The sequence below is a fragment of the Chrysemys picta genome, chromosome 3 (assembly GCF_011386835.1).
Source record: "Chrysemys picta bellii isolate R12L10 chromosome 3, ASM1138683v2, whole genome shotgun sequence".
Taxonomy (NCBI): domain Eukaryota; kingdom Metazoa; phylum Chordata; order Testudines; family Emydidae; genus Chrysemys; species Chrysemys picta.
In genome coordinates, this window is record NC_088793.1 from 2,592,616 (window position 1) to 2,609,982 (window position 17,367).

The following is a 17,367-nucleotide window of genomic DNA, read 5'->3' on the forward strand; positions in this document are numbered from 1 at the left end:
TTTTGTTTTTGAGTGCAGTTATGTAACAAAAAAAATCTACATTTGTAAGTTGCACTTTCACAATAAGGAGATTGCAGTACAGTACTTGTATGAGGTGAATTGAAAAATACTATTGCTTTTGTGTATCTTTTTTACAGCGCAAATATTTATAATAAAAATTAGAATCATAGATTTGGGTTGGAAGAGACCTCAGGAGATCATCTAGTCCAATCCCCTTCTCAAAGAAGGACTAACCCCAACTAAATCATCCCAGCCAGGGCTTTGTCAAGCCGGGCCTTAAAAACCTCTAAGGGTGGAGATTCCACCACTTCCCTAGGTAACCCATTCCAGTGCTTCACCACCCTCCTAGTAAAATAGTATTTCCTAATATCCAACCTAGACCTCCCCGACTGCAACTTGAGACCATTGCTCCTTGTTCTGTCATCTGCCACCACTGAGAACAGCCGAGCTCCATCCCCTTTGAAACCCCTCTTCAGGTAGTTGAAGGCTGCTATCAAATCCCCCCTCATTCTTCTCTTCTGCAGACTAAATAACCCCAGATCCCTTGAACTCTCCAATTTGTCCACATCCCTTCTGTAATGGGGGGCCCAAAACTGGACGCAGTACTCCAGGTGTGGCTTCTACAGTTTCGAATAGAGGGGAATAATCAGTTCCCTCAGTCTGCTGGCAATGCTCTTACTAATGCAACCCAGTATGCCGTTGGCCTTCTTGGCAACAAGGGCACACTGCTGACTCATATCCAGCTTCTCATCCACTGTAATCGCCAGGTCTTTTTCTGCAGAACTGTCGCTTAGTCAGTCGGTCCCCAGCCTGTAGCAGTGCATGGGATTCTTCGGTTCTAAATGCAGGACTCTGCGCTTGTCCTTGTTGAACCTCATCTGATTTCTTTTGGCCCAGTCCTCCAATTTGTCTAGGTCACTCTGGATCCTATCCCTACCCTCCAGTGTATCTAGGGTGACCAGATGTCCCGATTTTATAGGGACAGTCCCGATTTTTGGGTCTTTTTCTTATATAGACTCCTATTACCCCCCACCCCCCGTCCCGATTTTTCACACTTGCTGTCTGGTCACCCTAAGTGTATCTACCTCTCCCCCCAGCTTAGTGTTGTCCGCGAACTTGCTGAGGGTGCAATCCATCCCATCATCCAGATCATTAATGAAGATGTTGAACAAAATTGGCCCAAGGACCGACCCCTGGAGTACTCTGCTTGATACCAGTTGCCAACTAGACATCGAGCTGTTGATCACTACCCGTTGAGCCCGACAATCTAGCCAGCTTTCTATCCACCTTATAGTCCATTCATCCAATCCATATTTCTTTAACTTGCAGCCAAGAATACTATGGGAGACCGTATCAAAAGCTTTGCTAAAGTCAAGGTATTTCACGTCCACAGCTTTCCCATATCCACAGAGCCAGTTATCTCATCATAGAAGGCAATCAGGTTGGTCAGGCATCACTTGCCCTTGGTGAATCCATGTTGACTGTTCCTGGTCACCTTCCTCTCCTGATTTTTCCAGGGACAGAAGTGAGGCTGACCGGTCTGTAGTTCCCTGGATTCTCCTTCTTCCCTTTTTTAAAGATGAGCACTATATTTGCCTTTTTCCAATCGTCCGGGACCTCCCCAATCGCCACGAGTTTTCAACGATAATGGCCAATGGCTCTGCCAATTCATCACTTTTGTCAAACCATCTTATTGTGTGCAAGGTTGGGGTGTTCTTGTGCTGGCCTGCTGGAATGTGTTTACATATTCAGTGTGTTTTAGCAATGCTAGCAATACTGATGTCGAGTTCATGTACTGCACACTGACTTGCAGCCAAGCATCTGCTTTTGACAGGGCCTAATTGTTGCTCATAACATAAGTTTTGCTGACTTTGGTTCAGGCCTCAGGCCTTTCCCCAGGCCCATGCTTCAGGCTCTCTTTCTACTACACTCCACACATCCCAAATTGACCTGTCTTGTCTTCAACATATTAGGCTTTGAGATTTTTAGTACATTGGAAAAATATATTGTATAGGAATGTGGGGAGAGAACCTGGAGGATATATAATAAATGAAGTGCATTCATGTTCAGTTTTATATTGTAACTTGGAAAGAAGTAATATAAAATTGATGTTCATGGTAAATAAGTAGAAATAGATGGCATAACTAAAAAAAACCTTTTTGGTGGAAAACATAATACATTTTTCAGTAAACTTATATTTACTCTAAGGTTTTACTTTATTTTGTTCTTCTTATAGATATTTTCTCCCAAATGTCAGATTCCAATGGATTGATGATATTTACAAAGTTTGATCAGTTTTTGAGAGAAGTTTTAAAACTTCCAACAGCTGTATTTGAAGGGCCTTCTTTTGGATACACAGAACATTCCGTACGGACATGTTTCCCACAACAAGTAAGAATTAACAAAATGTGATTGTATATTGCATGTTGAAATAGTGCCGCCTTCTAAAATCCAGTGACGACTTCTGTTATGGTTTGTATGTACACTCTTTTTAAGTTTGTGTGTCGTGTACACCAAAAAATTTTAAGAGGGTCTGAGTAAATGATAGCAGAGTGCTAGCTCCACTGTAGTTAAGGTTGAAATCAGATTTCTGTTTAAAGCGTAGCAGTAAATGCTCTAAAATCACCATGGTTACTTGGATTGCTTTGAAATTTGATGCCCGTCTTGGGGGAGTGGGGTTTGGTTACTGATCCAAAATTGGGGCCATTTGAACAATGGGTTCACCTTCGAGTATTGGCCCTATAGGTTCTCCACTTCAGGTGCTCATGTGCCTTTGATCGGAGACTTTCAGTAGCCCTGCCCATTCAGTTTGTGATGCACCCTATCTATCCTTGTGCCCCTCATAGCAAGGGTATATAGGGCCATGTTGGGTGAACAGCCCTCAGTTCCTTTCTCAATAGAGGGGCTGGACTACAGTACAGCGTTTCAAACAGCAGGGGCACAGGGTATCTAGTGCAGCAGGCATCAGTCACGTGCGAACCTTGATGGGAGAGGGGCCGGAGTGCAAGTTTGTGCAGATTTTTATTTCTGAAGAGTCAGAGTGCAGGTGCCAGAGCAATGGTCCAGACTGCTCCAGCAGCACTATACCCCTGGCCAAAAGACAGGCAACTGGCATCTCCATAGCACCAGCAAACCAAGCACGTGCTTGGGGCGGCACAATTTCAGGGGCGGCATTCTGGACACCTTTTATTTTTTTTATTTTTTTGCGTTGGCAGTTGCACTCCCGGAGGGTTTTTTTTTTTTTTTCTTTTTTCTTGGGGCGGCAAAAAACCTAGAGCCGGCCCTGCTCCATAGGGAGGCATACCCCCATAGTTTGAGAACCTCTGTGTCAGACCTATTGTTTTAGGCTGTATTTATCTCCATGGGGTGTTCTCATTCAGTTGAGACAATCACACTGAGATGAATGGGCCGCTTCACACCTCTCAGAGCCTGCTATGCTTTCAGGATTGTTGGGGAGCTGGATATGGCAAAGCAGTTGCTGATGATTAATTTCATGCTGTATTACAGAGGAAGACCAACTCTTCTACAATTGAGATTGAGAAAATATTTCTGTTTAAAGGATAATTTTTCTAAATTCAAATATCTGTATGGGTACTCAGATTGTCTTGAAATTTGCTGTGCTTAATGGGAGTGGGAGTTAGGATTAGTGAGCCAAATTTGGGGTTATTTGAGCAAGAAGTTATTTGAGATACAGACCCATGGGTTGGGTGGGGCGGGGGGAGAAAAAAAGCTTATGAAAATTTAGCATCTACCAGTGTTTTTATTTTTTTTGTTTCACACCATGCTTCTAAAATGATAATGGCTTGATGGGATGGGAAGGGGAGGGTGAGGTGGTGGTGGTGGGCGGGGGCTATATGTTGTAGGGAATAGTTGGGAGACGGGGTGAGGCGAGAGAACACCAGTTTTCTTTTGAATGCTTTAAGTTACTGTAACCGCCCTTGTAATAAAATTGTCAAGTTTTGGGGACACAGACTATGTCTGAGATTTCTCTCACCAACTCTGTTAGCAACTAAACACTGCAGACATTTCAAGGCACAACCATTATCCTCTTCCCACTGCAAAAAAGAGTACAGGGGACAGGAGAGCACTTTGAAATCACATAGCAATGGAGTGGCTTAGTGGAGCGAACAGTAGACTCGGACTCAGAAAATCTGGGCTCTATTCTCAGCTCTGCCACTGGAGTGCTGGGTCACTTTGGCCAAGTCACTTCATCTCTCTATGCTTCAGTTTCCCTATCTGTAAGGGAGGATAATGATATTTCCCTTCTTGAGATCTACTGATGAAAAGTGCTATGTAAAAACTAGTTATCAAATACCCATTCACAGGAGCATCTGAACTACACACATACACCTCTACTCCGATATAACGCTGTCCTCGGGAGCCAAAAACTCTTACCGTGTTATAGGTGAAACCGCATTATATTGAAGTTGCTTTGATCCGCCGGAGTGCGCAGCCCCGCCCCCCTGGAGCGCTGCTTTACTGCGTTATATCCAAATTCGTGTTATATCGGGTCGCATTATATCGGGGTAGAGGTGTACATGCTAATTACAACTGCCTCAATGACCTCTAATGTCTACCACCAACTTTTTTCTTTTTCTGCTAGAAACATTAGGAAATTAAATGGCAACAACTTTGTTAATGCAGATTTAAGGTGGCCTGGATATAGCTTGTGCCTTTCCAGAATCTCAATTTCAGCAAAACTGAAACCTGTGAAAACCAGGAAAAACAGAATTAAGGTACACACCCACGCAACCTAACTATGCTCTTTTTGAGTGGTGCCCATAACCGTGCATACTCTCTCTGCTTTTGCCCGGTATTGAACAAGAACACTCACACTTAGCTTACTCCACAGTAAGAATAGTGCATCTACTACATTTTACAACTCCTTCAACCTTATTACGAACCCTTCACCTTTCTGCACACAGTACCATCAAACACTCTCACTTAGCCTTCCTTAAACTCATAACCCACGCTCATCTCCCACCTAACTGCTGACAATCCCCCGGGCAGGAAAACCCCTGTGCCTTGTCAGTGACACAGCCTATACAACACAGTGATGAAATGAGGCATACTGGATCTCCCAAGGCACACGTGCAGTTCTTTCATTTGATCTCACACACACACAGGGTCAGGGAGAGCTCATCCCTTGACTCCTAGGCTACAGCCCTCCCCGCAGATGATAATCACAGTTCTGCTTATTCCTCCACCATTCAATAAAGCTACACCTAACACAGTGAAGGCAGCTGGAGTGTATGCAAATAATTCCCAGTGGCTATTGCCAGCTCCAGGGAGGCAGAGGTAAGGTTACATAGCTGTGTACCTTAACTCTGTATTTCCTGGTTTTCACAAATTTGAGTTTTGTTGAAATTGACATTCTGGAAGAACAGGAGCTACCACTGGGCAACCTTAATTGTGCATTAACTAAGTTTTTTGCCATTTAATAAAAGAAAATGGGCACAGTCTTTACTCAGGCAAAAAGGGGATTTGGCACAATTCTAGTACCAGGTTAAATTCACTACTTCAGAAAGAAGGCTTATGCATCGTTTGATCAGAGTGTGACACTTTTAGGGGGTTTGCGAGTCACTACTTACTCCCCTGCCACCAGCGTGAGGGAGTTTCTTATGGTAGCTGGATGTCAAGTCCCTGTTTGGGATGTCAGCCCTTCAGCCACTCAAGCACACTCCCCAAGGCTCTATCAGCCCCTACTTCGCCTTGCAGGTTAAAAATAGGCACACCCCAACTCCCAAGCCACTCCAAAGCATTCCCTGTAGCATCCAGTCCCTGTCGCTGGACAGTCACAGTAATTACCAGGTTCACTACTCCCAAGGGAATAGGGTACACACCCGCGCACGCGCACACACCCACCCCTTGTTTGATTCAACTAAGTATCAGCTCCAATATAACACAGAACTGTAATCTATAGTAAAATCAAATGTAAGTTTATTAACTAAGGGAAACACTAAAAGATAGTGAGCACAGGTAATAAGAATAACAGGTAACCTATATAACAAAAGTATAACACACTTAACTTTAACATGCGTAGGAAAGATAGGAAGTATGGCAAGAGACCACCCTGGCTTAACCAGGAGATCGTCCATGATCTAAAAATCAAAAAAGAGTTCTACAAAAAGTGGAAACTAGATCAGATTATAAAGGATGAATATAAACAAATAACACAAGTGTGTAGGGATAAAATTAGAAAGACCAAGGCACAAAACTAGATCAAACTAGCTAGAGACATAAAGGGTAACAAGAAAACATTCTACAAATACATTAGAAGCAAGAGGAAGACCAAGGATGGGGTAGGACCATTACTCAATGAAGGGGGAAAAACAATAACAGAAAATGTGGAAATGGCAGAGGTGCTTTATGACTTCTTTGTTTCGGTTTTCACCAAGAAGGTTGGCAGTGATTGGATGTCTAACATAGTGAATATGAGTGAAAATAAGATACGATCAGAAGAGGCTAAAATAGGGAAAGAACAAGTTAAATATTACTTCGATAAAGTAGATGTCTTCAAGTCACCAGGCCCTGATGAAATGCATCCTAGAATACTCAAGGAGCTCACTGAGGAGATATCTGAGCCATTAGCTATCATCTTTGAAAAGTCGTGGAAGACGGGAGCGATTCCAGAAGACTGGAAAAGGACAAATGTAGTGCTCATCTATAAAAAGGGAAATAAGGACAACCCAGGGAATTACAGACCAGTCAGCTTAATTTCTGTACTCAAAGATAATGGAGTAAATAATTAAGCAACCAATTTGCAAATACCTAGAAGATAATGTGATAAGTAGCAGTCAGCATGGATTTGTCAAGAACAAATCGTGTCAAACCAACCTGATAGCTTTCTTTGACAGGGTAACACAACTTGTGGATGGGGGGGGAAGTGGTATATGTGAAATATCTTGACTTTAGTAAAGGTTTTGATACTGTCTCCCATGACCTTCTCATAAATAAACTAGGGAAATGCAACCTAGATGGAGCTACTACAGGGTGGGTGCAAAACTGGTTGGAAAACCGTTCCCAGAGAGTAGTTATCAGTGGTTCACAGTCATGCTGGAAGGACATAATGAGTGGGGTCCCGCAGGGATCAGTTTTGGGTCCGGTTCTATTCAATATCTTCATCAGTGATTTAGATAAAGGCATAGAGAGTACACTTATGAAGTTTGTGGATGATACCAAGCTGGGAGGGGTTGCAAGTGCTTTGGAGGATAGGATTAAAATTCAAAATGATCTGGACAAACTGGAGAAATGGTCTGAAGTAAATAGGATGAAATTCAAATCAGTTGCACACATACCAAATGGGAAATGACTGCCTAGGAAGGAGTACTGCAGAACGGGATCTGGGGGTCATAGTGGACCACATGCTAAATATGAGTGAACAGTGTAACACTGTTGCAAAAAAAGCGAACATCTTTCTAGGATGTATTAGCAGGAATGTTGTAAGCAAGACACGAGAAGTCATTCTTCCGCTCTGCTCTGCGCTGATTAGGCCTCAACTGGAGTATTGTGTCCAGTTCTGGGCGTCACATTTCAAGAAAGATGTGGACAAATCTGAGTGAATCCAGAGAAGAGAAACAAAAATGATTAAAGGTCTAGAAAACATGACCTATGAGGGAAGATTGAAAAAACTGGGTTTGTTTAGTCTGGCGAAGAGAAGACTGATAGGGGACATAACAGTTTTCAAGTATGTAAAAGGTTGTTACAAGGAGAAGGGAGAAAAATTGTTTTTCTTAACCTCTGAGGATAGGACAAGAAGCAATGGGCTTAAATTGCAGCAAGGTAGGTTTAGGTTGGACATTAGGAAAATGTTCCTAACTGTCAGGGTGGTTAAGCACTGGAATAAATTGCCTAGGGAGGTTGTGGAATCTCCATCATTGGTTAGACAAACACCTGTCAGCAATGGTCTAGATCAGGGGTCAGCAACCTTTGGCACCCGGCCTGTAAGGGTAAAGCCACTGGTGGGCCGGGTCGATTTGTTTATCTGGAGCATCCCACTGGCTGCGGTTCGCTGTTCCCGGCCAGTGGGAGCTGCGGGAAGCACTGGCTAGCAGGTCCCTCGGCCCACGCCGCTTCCCACAGCTCCCATTGGTCGGGAACTGCAAACTGCAGCCAGTGGGAGCTGTGGGGCTCTGTGCCTGTGGACGCTCCAGATAAACAAACTGGCCTGGCCCGCCAGCATTTTACCCTGATGAGCTGGGTGCCAAAGGTTGCTGACCCCTGGTCTAGATAATACTTAGTCCTGCCAGGAGTGCAGGGGACTGGACTAGATGACCTCTCAAGGTCCCTTTGAGTCCTATGATTCTATGCTAATCTCAGCTAAACCAGTTTCTCATGTAAGCCCTTTCTAGCAGCATTTCAACCAAGGTTGGTTGAGACCTGTTTTCATAGGTATAACCACACTGCCTGGTTACCTGAGCAAGCGCAGGATAAAACAGGCATCCTTTTGCCTTTCTCTTATATCCCAAAGTCTGTTGTTTTTGTCCCCAGAGTGAGGTTGACGCCCTGTGTTTTCTTTCCCGGAATGCTAGCTCCAAGATGTCACCTCATACTTCTGTTTGTTTCATGTCTTCCCTGTCGACCTGTTTTTCCTGTTAGCTTTCACATGTAAATGGGGCCTCTTTTGGTTTGGCTTTGCAATGCCTGATTTATATATGAACACATACATACAATTTCTCAAATATTACCCACACATAAGTCATGCAATGATTATGAGGATCAATATGATGTAAACTTCCTTAGATACTTCATTTGACCCTTTTGGAGTAAATACTATGAAAGTACTGTGCCTTTTCTCCACTGGTGGTGTCTGGGCCTGGCTAACTGGGTTCTTGTCCCCCTCTTACAGGCAGGACCCAGGGAAGCCTCATCTACCAAGGAGTGAGGTTTCCTGGTGCTGACGAATCTGTATCAACTGTAGACTTGGATTCTCAGTCACCTGGCGTACTTGGCCAACAGAGGACTTGGCTTTCCTTTATAGGGAAATCACTACTAGCTAGAGATATTGATTCTTCTTCGGGTGCTGTCCCTGTGGGTGCTCCACTTCACTTCAGTTTATGGTGTGTCCCGGCGCTGTTGATTGGAGATTTTCGATAACAGTACCTGGTTGGGCTGCACGTGCATAGCAGCTGTCTCATGGTCATTGGAGTCTTGGTCAGCACGCTCATGGCCCGAACTCCTCAGTTCCTTCTCAACCGTCCTCAGCTGAAGACATAGCTCAGAACAGTGTGACATCTCCTCTTCCTATAGTTAAATAGATAGAAATACTTGTTAGATATATTCTCCTCCAGTTTAGTATAGTTAATTAGATAGTTGTTAGTAGTTTAAAAAAAAATATTTTAGTTTTGTCTCCTGCAGGTACATGAACTTTCAATATTCATGCCAGGCTCTCCTGGTTTTAAGAGATGCGGCTCCTGCCGCGAGGTGATATCAAGGTCCAACAGACATTCTCTGTGCATGAGTTGCCTTTGTGAAGCACACATACCATCTAAGTGCACTCACTGCAACAATTTGAAGGCAAGAACCCATCATTACTGGGATTTCCTCCTTAAGATGATCTTTATGGAGAAGTCACTCCAGCCAGGATCTGACAAGGATGACCAAAAGTCCTCCACCAAGTGGTCACCCACACGGTCTGAACCAGCAAAGGCTCCATTGTCTCTTGAGAAGAGGAAGAGAGCCTCGAATTCTCCACAGAGGGAGTTGCACAAAAAGAAGTGGTCCCCTGCAAATCTCTACCATCGGTGCCGACAGCCCCGAGAGTCTGATTCTCCCAGCACCTCTGGCATTAGCTGTGCCATGGAGCCAAAAGCCAAGGAGTGGAGACATAGATCCAGCCATGTCTCCTCCATGGCACCTACCACAACAGCACTGGTAACCGAGACAACACCGATCATGCAGCCACCTCTGGCACTGATGAGGTCGATGCACAAGTCAAACGGACATCTGTCTATCATAATACCACATTCGGCACCACTATCACCGGCACCACAGCAATTCCTAACCCAGAAAGACATTACTGTGGCATCCGTTCCACAGTCTCCTCTCCTTGGTTAACTGTTCCAATGGTCAATTAGACTCACCATTACAAATTTATGCCTTATTTGTCTCGCTTCAACTTCCGGCCATTGGATTGTGTTATTGTGACAATGTGAACTGCTGAATAGCTGTCTCTCTTCATTTCTCCTTTCTGGGATGCCTTTTACACTGCTTTACTGATGAACAGCCACTCCTGGCCAGTTAACATACAGCCTCCAACATGCAACGTGCTCCCAGCCACGCAGTATTGAGTGCTACTAGCTAGCCACTTATAAATTACACTGCAGAAGAACGGCAGCAGATTCTCTAGACCCAGACTTCCCCCAAGAAATGTGCATCTTTTACTGCCCAGCACACTACTGGACAAAACAAGCTCGTATAAAGCCTGTCATTTCATTAGTGGAAAATGATATGCACCATCTTTGTTATCCAAAATGGAATCTCCCAGACATTTTAATCCAAACACACTGATTAAGTAAAACAATAAAACAAGTTTATTAACTACAGAAAGATAAATTTTAAGTGACTACAAGTAATGAGGCATAAAGTCAGAATTGGTTACCAAGGAAATAAAAAGATAAAACTCAGGTAAATGCCTCACTCAATGGTTTTCAAACTGGGGTACATGTACCCCTGGGGGGTACGCAAGCTCTCATCAGGGGGTATGCGAGAAAAATCCTGTAATGGCGGACAACGCATCATGTTAGCCCTCCTAGACTTTTTTTTTGGTGTTTTCATAGGTATATTAAGACCCTATCTCAGATGGGGGTATGTGGTAGATTACATTATTTGGAAAGGGGGATAGAGCCTAAAAAGTGTGAGGAGAGTGAGGTCAAATGTTTTTCCTCCCCTCTTTGTAATTCAATTTACTGTGCTAGAAACACCTTTGATGAGTCATGGTGACAAATAGTCTCTTGTGAACGTGAGGTTTGAACCATCTTTGTGATGAAATGTAAATTCCTTGTTGTTCTTCGGGTGATTGCTCATATCGATTCCAATTAGGTGTGCACGCGCCTCATGCCTAGCAGCACTCGTTGGGTTAGCTGTGGAGCCCCCTGGAGTGGCGCCTTCATGGCGCTCAATATATGACCCTGCCGATCTGCTGCCTCCTCAGTTCCTTCTTACCGCCAGTGACGGTCGTTGGAACTGTGGCGTCTTTCTCAGCAAGTTCTACCACGTTTCCCTAGCTTCATTTGTTCTCTATAAGTATTAGTTTTTAGTTGTTAGTTAGTATTAGTAGTTAGCAGCTGGGCAGAGGGGGTTACCTTCTGTCCCGATCACGTTTCCTTGGGAGGGCTTACATGCCCAAGTCCCAGGGGTTCAAGCCCTGCAAGTCCTGCAGCAAGCCCATGGCAACGGGCGATCCCCGCGACACTTATCTGAAGTGTCTGGGAGAGGCTCACCAAGCCAATCAGTGCAGGATTTGTAAAGGGTTTTGCCCCAGAACCAAAAAGGAGCGAGACTTTCACTTCAAGCAGCTCCTTATGGAGGCAGCACTTAGACCTCAGCCTCCACCAGTGTGGCAAGTTCATCGGTGCGTAGCGCCCCGGCGACAGTGGTGGAAGCAGCACCGCGGAAGGACACTGGCAGAGACCTGCGGCACCGCTGCTCCCCGGTGCCGAAACCAGCAGGATCGACCCGGCACCGCTCCCACTCCCCGGTGCAGAAGCAGCACTGGAAGCAAGGGAGGAGCAGCTCTCCGTCCCAGAGGTCCACTCCTCTGGAGCCAGCCAGTGGGGCGCGTCCGCACGAGGAGTACCCAGCGCCAAAGTCTGCGGATACAGCACAGTTGACTTCGGCCCCGCAAGGGGGACCGTCGAGTCCAGTGCCATTGGACTTCCCAGACCAGGTCATCGAGGAAGTGGAACTGCCATCCACCCCGGACAACTGTACCGCATCGAGTGGCACCATCTTGAGGCAAACTGGTGATGGTCCGGCCTCAGCACCGCTGATAGAATCCTGGCACCACTCGGAATCCCGGCGCCGCTTGCAATTGCGGCAGCGGTCAGACTCGTGGCACTGCTCCAGGTTGTGCCAGTGCTTCTGGTCGCAATGCTGATCCATGTGTCGATCCCCATCGCGCACCAGGTCCCGCTCCCGGCACCGGCCCTGGCGCTGCTCAGCGACCCCGCACAGCTCCAGATCACGGCACCACTCTCTAGCCTTGTTACACAGCTCTCCAACGTGTCGACACCAGAGTGGCGCTGCTAGCAGGATCAGCTCTGCTTGGCACTGCCCTGGCCTTTGTGGTCCCGATCCCGGTCTTTGGACTCAGAGACAGGATCTAGATACTCAGAGTGGGGCCAGCACCAGTCAGGCTGTGGACACTTTGAGGTGGGGGCCAGGCCGTGGCCTGTGCAGTGGCAGGGACCAGTGCAGTGGCCATTTTGGACCCTTTGGGCATACCACCAGGTGCAGGGCGCCCAGTCTAAAGGTCCCGCTCCCCCACGGAACCAACTCCAACTCTGGTTCCTGAGCAGGACTCTGGTCTACCTGGTCCAGCCAGCAAGACAGGATGGGAGGTTTCTGACGAGCAGGAGGGACAGGAGGACCCTGTTCCCTCATTAGCCTCCTCGTCGTCCTCCCCAGACGAGGCTGTTGTGGGCACCTCTGTCTCCGGACTGCCCCCCATAGACAGCCGCGCCCACCAGGACCACCTTCGCAGGGTGGTGCACAACATGGGTCTGCAGGCCAAGGAGGTGGAGGAGTCGGAGGATCCAACGATCAACATTTCGGCCCCAGAAAGTCATTCGAGGCTATCTCTGCCCCTCATCAAGACCTCTGTTTTCTCCAAGTGCCATTCAGCATTGTTGGTATGATGGTTCTTTGTGACTATAATAGTTGTACACACACACACTCACATATTATGTATGGTAAGTGATCAAACCAGAGGTAATAGATGTGAACTCCTTATGATGCTAGCAGACCAGGTACCAGCTCATGCAAGGCCCCTAGGCCTCAAATGCACACTGACCAATACATAACTGGAAACAAGTCTGACTCACCTGTGTGTTAGTATTGTTAAAATAGGTATTAGATTTATAAGAGTATGTTTAGTGTTTATACTTTATGAAATGCTTATAAGTTGCTGCATGCATTAACCTCACTTTTAATATCTGTGTCCTATGTTATAAGGTAATATTTGAGTTTTTGCTCTATAACTGAAGAAGTGGGTTTTTTACCCACGAAAGCTTATGCCCAAATAAATCTGTTGGTCTTTAAGGTGCCACTGGACTCCTCGTTGTTTTTGCTCTGTAACAGTAAACCACTAGTCAGGAGAGAAGTATTACCACATCTGAAATACTAGTTTTGCCACAGGAAGTGTTACCTCCTGCCCAACAAAAGAAGGCCCATAGTCACCAGACAAATCATTGTGGAACACCAAAGGTCAAAAGATTCCAAAACACAAAAGGCCCACACCCATGAAGAGGAGACATCCATTTGGACTCATCCAATCAGCTTGATCTTTGTGGGAAGTGAATAAAAATCCCTAACAAGGAAAAAACTGTATGTTCATGATGCTTGGACTCTGAGGGTCAAGGATTACTAAGCATAAGCAAAAGATCCCCAGTGCTTGTCCTGGGTTAGCCCTGAAGGACATAAGCAAGCTCTATATTGTAGAAGCTTCTATTACTCTTTGAAACTTAAGACTGTAATTCATTTGTGTTTGTATGTTTACGTGCTTTAATATTGTAAATAACTTATTTATTTTTCTTAGTTAATAAATCTTTTTTAATAGGATTGGCTACAAGTGTCTGGTGAGATCTAAGGTGCAATTGACCTGGGATAAGTGACTGGTTCTTTGGGACTGGGAATAACCTGAATATTACGGTGATATTATCACAAAGGCAGGCTTACCTGAATGGCAAGATACACTAGAGTACCCAAGAGGACTGTCTGGGACTCCATGTTAAGGCTGTTAGAGTGCTTGAGGAGTTCACACTTTATACTTGCTTGGTGAAATCTAAATATAGAACTCACAACCAATTTGGGGTGTGTGCCCTGCTTCGTCACAGTCTGCCTGAGGTTGGCACTCACGCTCTTGAACCACTCCAGACAGCTTGACACTCTTATACACCAGAAGGTCTGTTTCAGTATATTTAAGAATTTTTCTTGGCCTCACTGAGAAGTTAGTTTCTTTAAGGCATTGATGTATCTCTGCCTCTCATATTGTATGAAAAAAGAGGTTCACTGTGCATTATCAGTAATAGTCTAATAAGGACTTTTACACTTTTCGAGGGAGATTAGGGGTCTCCAGGCACACCTTCTCTCCTAAGAAGAATGTGACTGTTCCTGCTGTGATGATTGAGAATGAGTTCTCTTGGGATTCCCTCCCGGCAGCAGCAGGCAGCCTGGCTGTTGAAGAGAAGTTCTTCAGCTGCAGGGTAAGATGATTAGTCATAGGGCATCCTATAGCAACTGAAAGGAGCAAGATCAAGCACTCCTAAAGTCATGCATTATTGGTGATCGGTACAGGTAATTGTGACTACCCTCTAGCTCCCTGAGACTGATTGAAAGGCCACAATCAAAGAACAGTTATCAATGGTTTACTGTCAACCTGACAGGATATATCTAGTGGGGTCCTGCAAGGTTCTGTCCCGGGTCAGGTACTATTCAATATTTTCATTAATGAGTTAGATAATGGACTGGAGAATATGCTTGTGAAATTGTGGATGACACCAAACTGAGGCGGGATGCATGCACTTTGAAGGACAGGATTAGAACTCAAAACAATCTTGACAAATTGGAGAATTGGTCTGAAATCAACAAGATGAAATTCAATAAAGAGACATGCAAAGTACTATACTTAGGAAGGAAAAATCAAATGCACAACTACAAAATGTAGAATAATTGACGAGGTAGTAATACTATTGAAAAGGATTTGGGGGTTATAATGGATCATGAATTGAATAGGAGTCAACAATGTGATGCAGTTGTGAAAAAGGCTAATGTTCTTGGGGGCATTAACAGGAGTGTCTTATGTAAGACAGGCGAGGTAATTGTCCCACTCTCCTCGGCACTGGCGACATCTTAGCTGGAATACTGTGTCCAGTTCTGTGTGCCACTCTTTAAGAAAGATGTGGACAAATTGGAGTGAGTCCAGAGGTGACCAACAAAAATGATAAAAGATTTAGAATGCTTACCTGTGAGGAAAGGCTAAAAAAAATGAGTATATTGTCTTGAGAAGAGAAAACTGAGTTAAGGACCTGATAAGTCTTCAGGCATGTTAAGAGGTGTTGCAAAAAGGATGGTGATCAATTGTCCTCATATCCAGTGAAGGTAGTTACAAGAAGTAATGGGCTTAATCTGCAGCAAGGGAGGTTAGATATTAAGGAAAAACTTTCTAACTATAAGAGTTGTTAAGTACTGGAAAAGGCTTCCAAGGGAGGTTGTGGAACCCCTGTCATTGGAAGTTTATAAGAACAGGTGGACAAACACCTGTCGGGGATGATATAGGCATACTTCATCCTGCCTTAGCATAGGGGGCTGGAATAGATGGCCTCTCAATGTCTCTTCCAGCCCTTTATGTCTATGATTTTGTACTCATCAGGGAGAGATGGCAAACACATACATCTTCCTCTCCCAACTCCAGAAAGATATTGGTGAATTGGACATAGCATGCTTCTCCAAAAGAGTGCTTCAGTCATTGGGTGGTTGCTGCTCGGGAGAATTGTGGACAATTTTCCTCCTCTTAGAAAACAAGGCTTTGGCCTTTTTTGCTCCATTGCTATATGCAGAGCTGCCACCATCTTCTCTAATCCCTGTCATGGTGGCCCTTTGTTGTACCACCAATGTATAGGGAGGCAAGAAGAGTGGTTTTTATCCCACAGATCACATGCCAGAGCAAGGGATTTAGCTTCCCGAAAAGTAGAGGGTGTGGCTGGCCTTGCACAGTCTTGTTTCCTCCTCTGAAAGTGGAAGAAGACTATTTAAGAAGTTATCTAGTTAAATACTTTTTCCTTGTAGCCATAGTTTCCTTAGCTTTTCTTCCTGACAAATCTCATTGATATGCATTTTTATCAATTTTATATCTTTCCTTCTTTCCTTGCCAATTTGTCTGAGATCATGAAAAGCATGGGTCTAGGTCCGGAGAGACTGTTGTCTGTATGAAAATTAATTTCACTCACTTTCTTTCCTAAATCTCTTAATTTAAAATCAGTTTCCTTGCCCACTTTTTCAAATTTTAGTACAATTCTGTACCTGTTTCTGTTCTCATTTCTTCTTTTTCCCTTGTTTGCCATATGACTAATGCCTAAATACTCCTTTCGAGTCCTCTTTTCCTTGTCTTTGTATTTTTTTCAGTATTGTACCATGTGCTTGGAACTTCCTCACTAAACAATCTTCCCTCTTTGCATTTGAATCCCCCTTTTAAAGCACTTCTTTGCAAACCCTTTCAGCTGTCACTCGCAAAGTACTGACTACATACTCACCCCCTTTGAATTTACCTATGTATTATGTATTTACTGATTATTTATGAATGTAGTATGTACTATCTTGTTTGTGATGTACTGTCTAATTAAGATTGAAAAGTCCTTAGGGAGGGAGAGTGAATGTATCTGTCCTTTACAATATGTAATACACTGTTGGTATTCAGTAAATTAATACTAAAGAAACCATAGGATGGAGGTAATTACCGAGAATTAAGTTCTCTTTTGAAAGTGAGCCATGTTTTTGTTTGTTTTACAGAAAAAGATAACGCTAAATATGTTTTTAGACACATTGATGGTTGATCCACCCCCTCAGTGCCTTGTGTGGCTACCTCTCATGCACAGACTTGCACATGTAGAAAATGGTAAGTTAAATATTTATTATGTCTGAAATTTCTGTTCAGAAAAGTGTATATACGGTGATCTTTTCCAGACATTGGCTCTTAGCGTTTGCTTTCTCTGATTGTTCCCACTGTATGGTGTTAGTCCCAGAGCATTCAGGGACTAATTCTCAGAGAAGCTAAACACCCCCAGACCCCACTGACTTCAGTGTGAATTGTAGTTGCGCATCACTTCTGAAAACAAGACCTTATAACTACACAGAAAATTAAGCAATAATCTAGAACAATCCTATTATTTTAAACTTTTCTTTTTAATTTGAATATTAACATCATTAACAACACAGGATTTAAAATAAAAAATATAACCTTCAGAAAAAACAATTTCGGCAAATGAACAAGCTCCGTCGACAACTTTTAAAGGATTTTCACTTGCATTGCACTTTAACAAGTATTATCAATTGATGATGTGGAAGATTTTTGGGTGCCAGTTCAGGTGTCCTTGCTGAGTGTCTCATGAGTGCACCAATCACTTTCTGCCTCCCACCATGAACAACATGAGG

General features: G+C 44.2%; 1 protein-coding gene across 35 annotated transcripts in view; it reads left to right on the plus strand.

The window, feature by feature from the left end:
• DTNB (dystrobrevin beta) overlaps positions 1 to 17,367 on the plus strand; it is a 384,446-nt gene that overhangs the window by 102,842 nt on the left and 264,237 nt on the right. For all 35 annotated transcript variants that reach the window (XR_010600030.1, XR_010600034.1, XR_010600025.1 and 32 more), the window contains 2 exons: positions 2,237 to 2,391; positions 16,726 to 16,831. Coding sequence is in view for 15 of the 35 variants with exons in the window: in XM_065590084.1 (XP_065446156.1) it covers positions 2,237 to 2,391; positions 16,726 to 16,831 (261 nt within the window). In the remaining 20 variants the exon portion in view is untranslated. The remainder of the gene's footprint in view (positions 1 to 2,236; positions 2,392 to 16,725; positions 16,832 to 17,367) is intronic.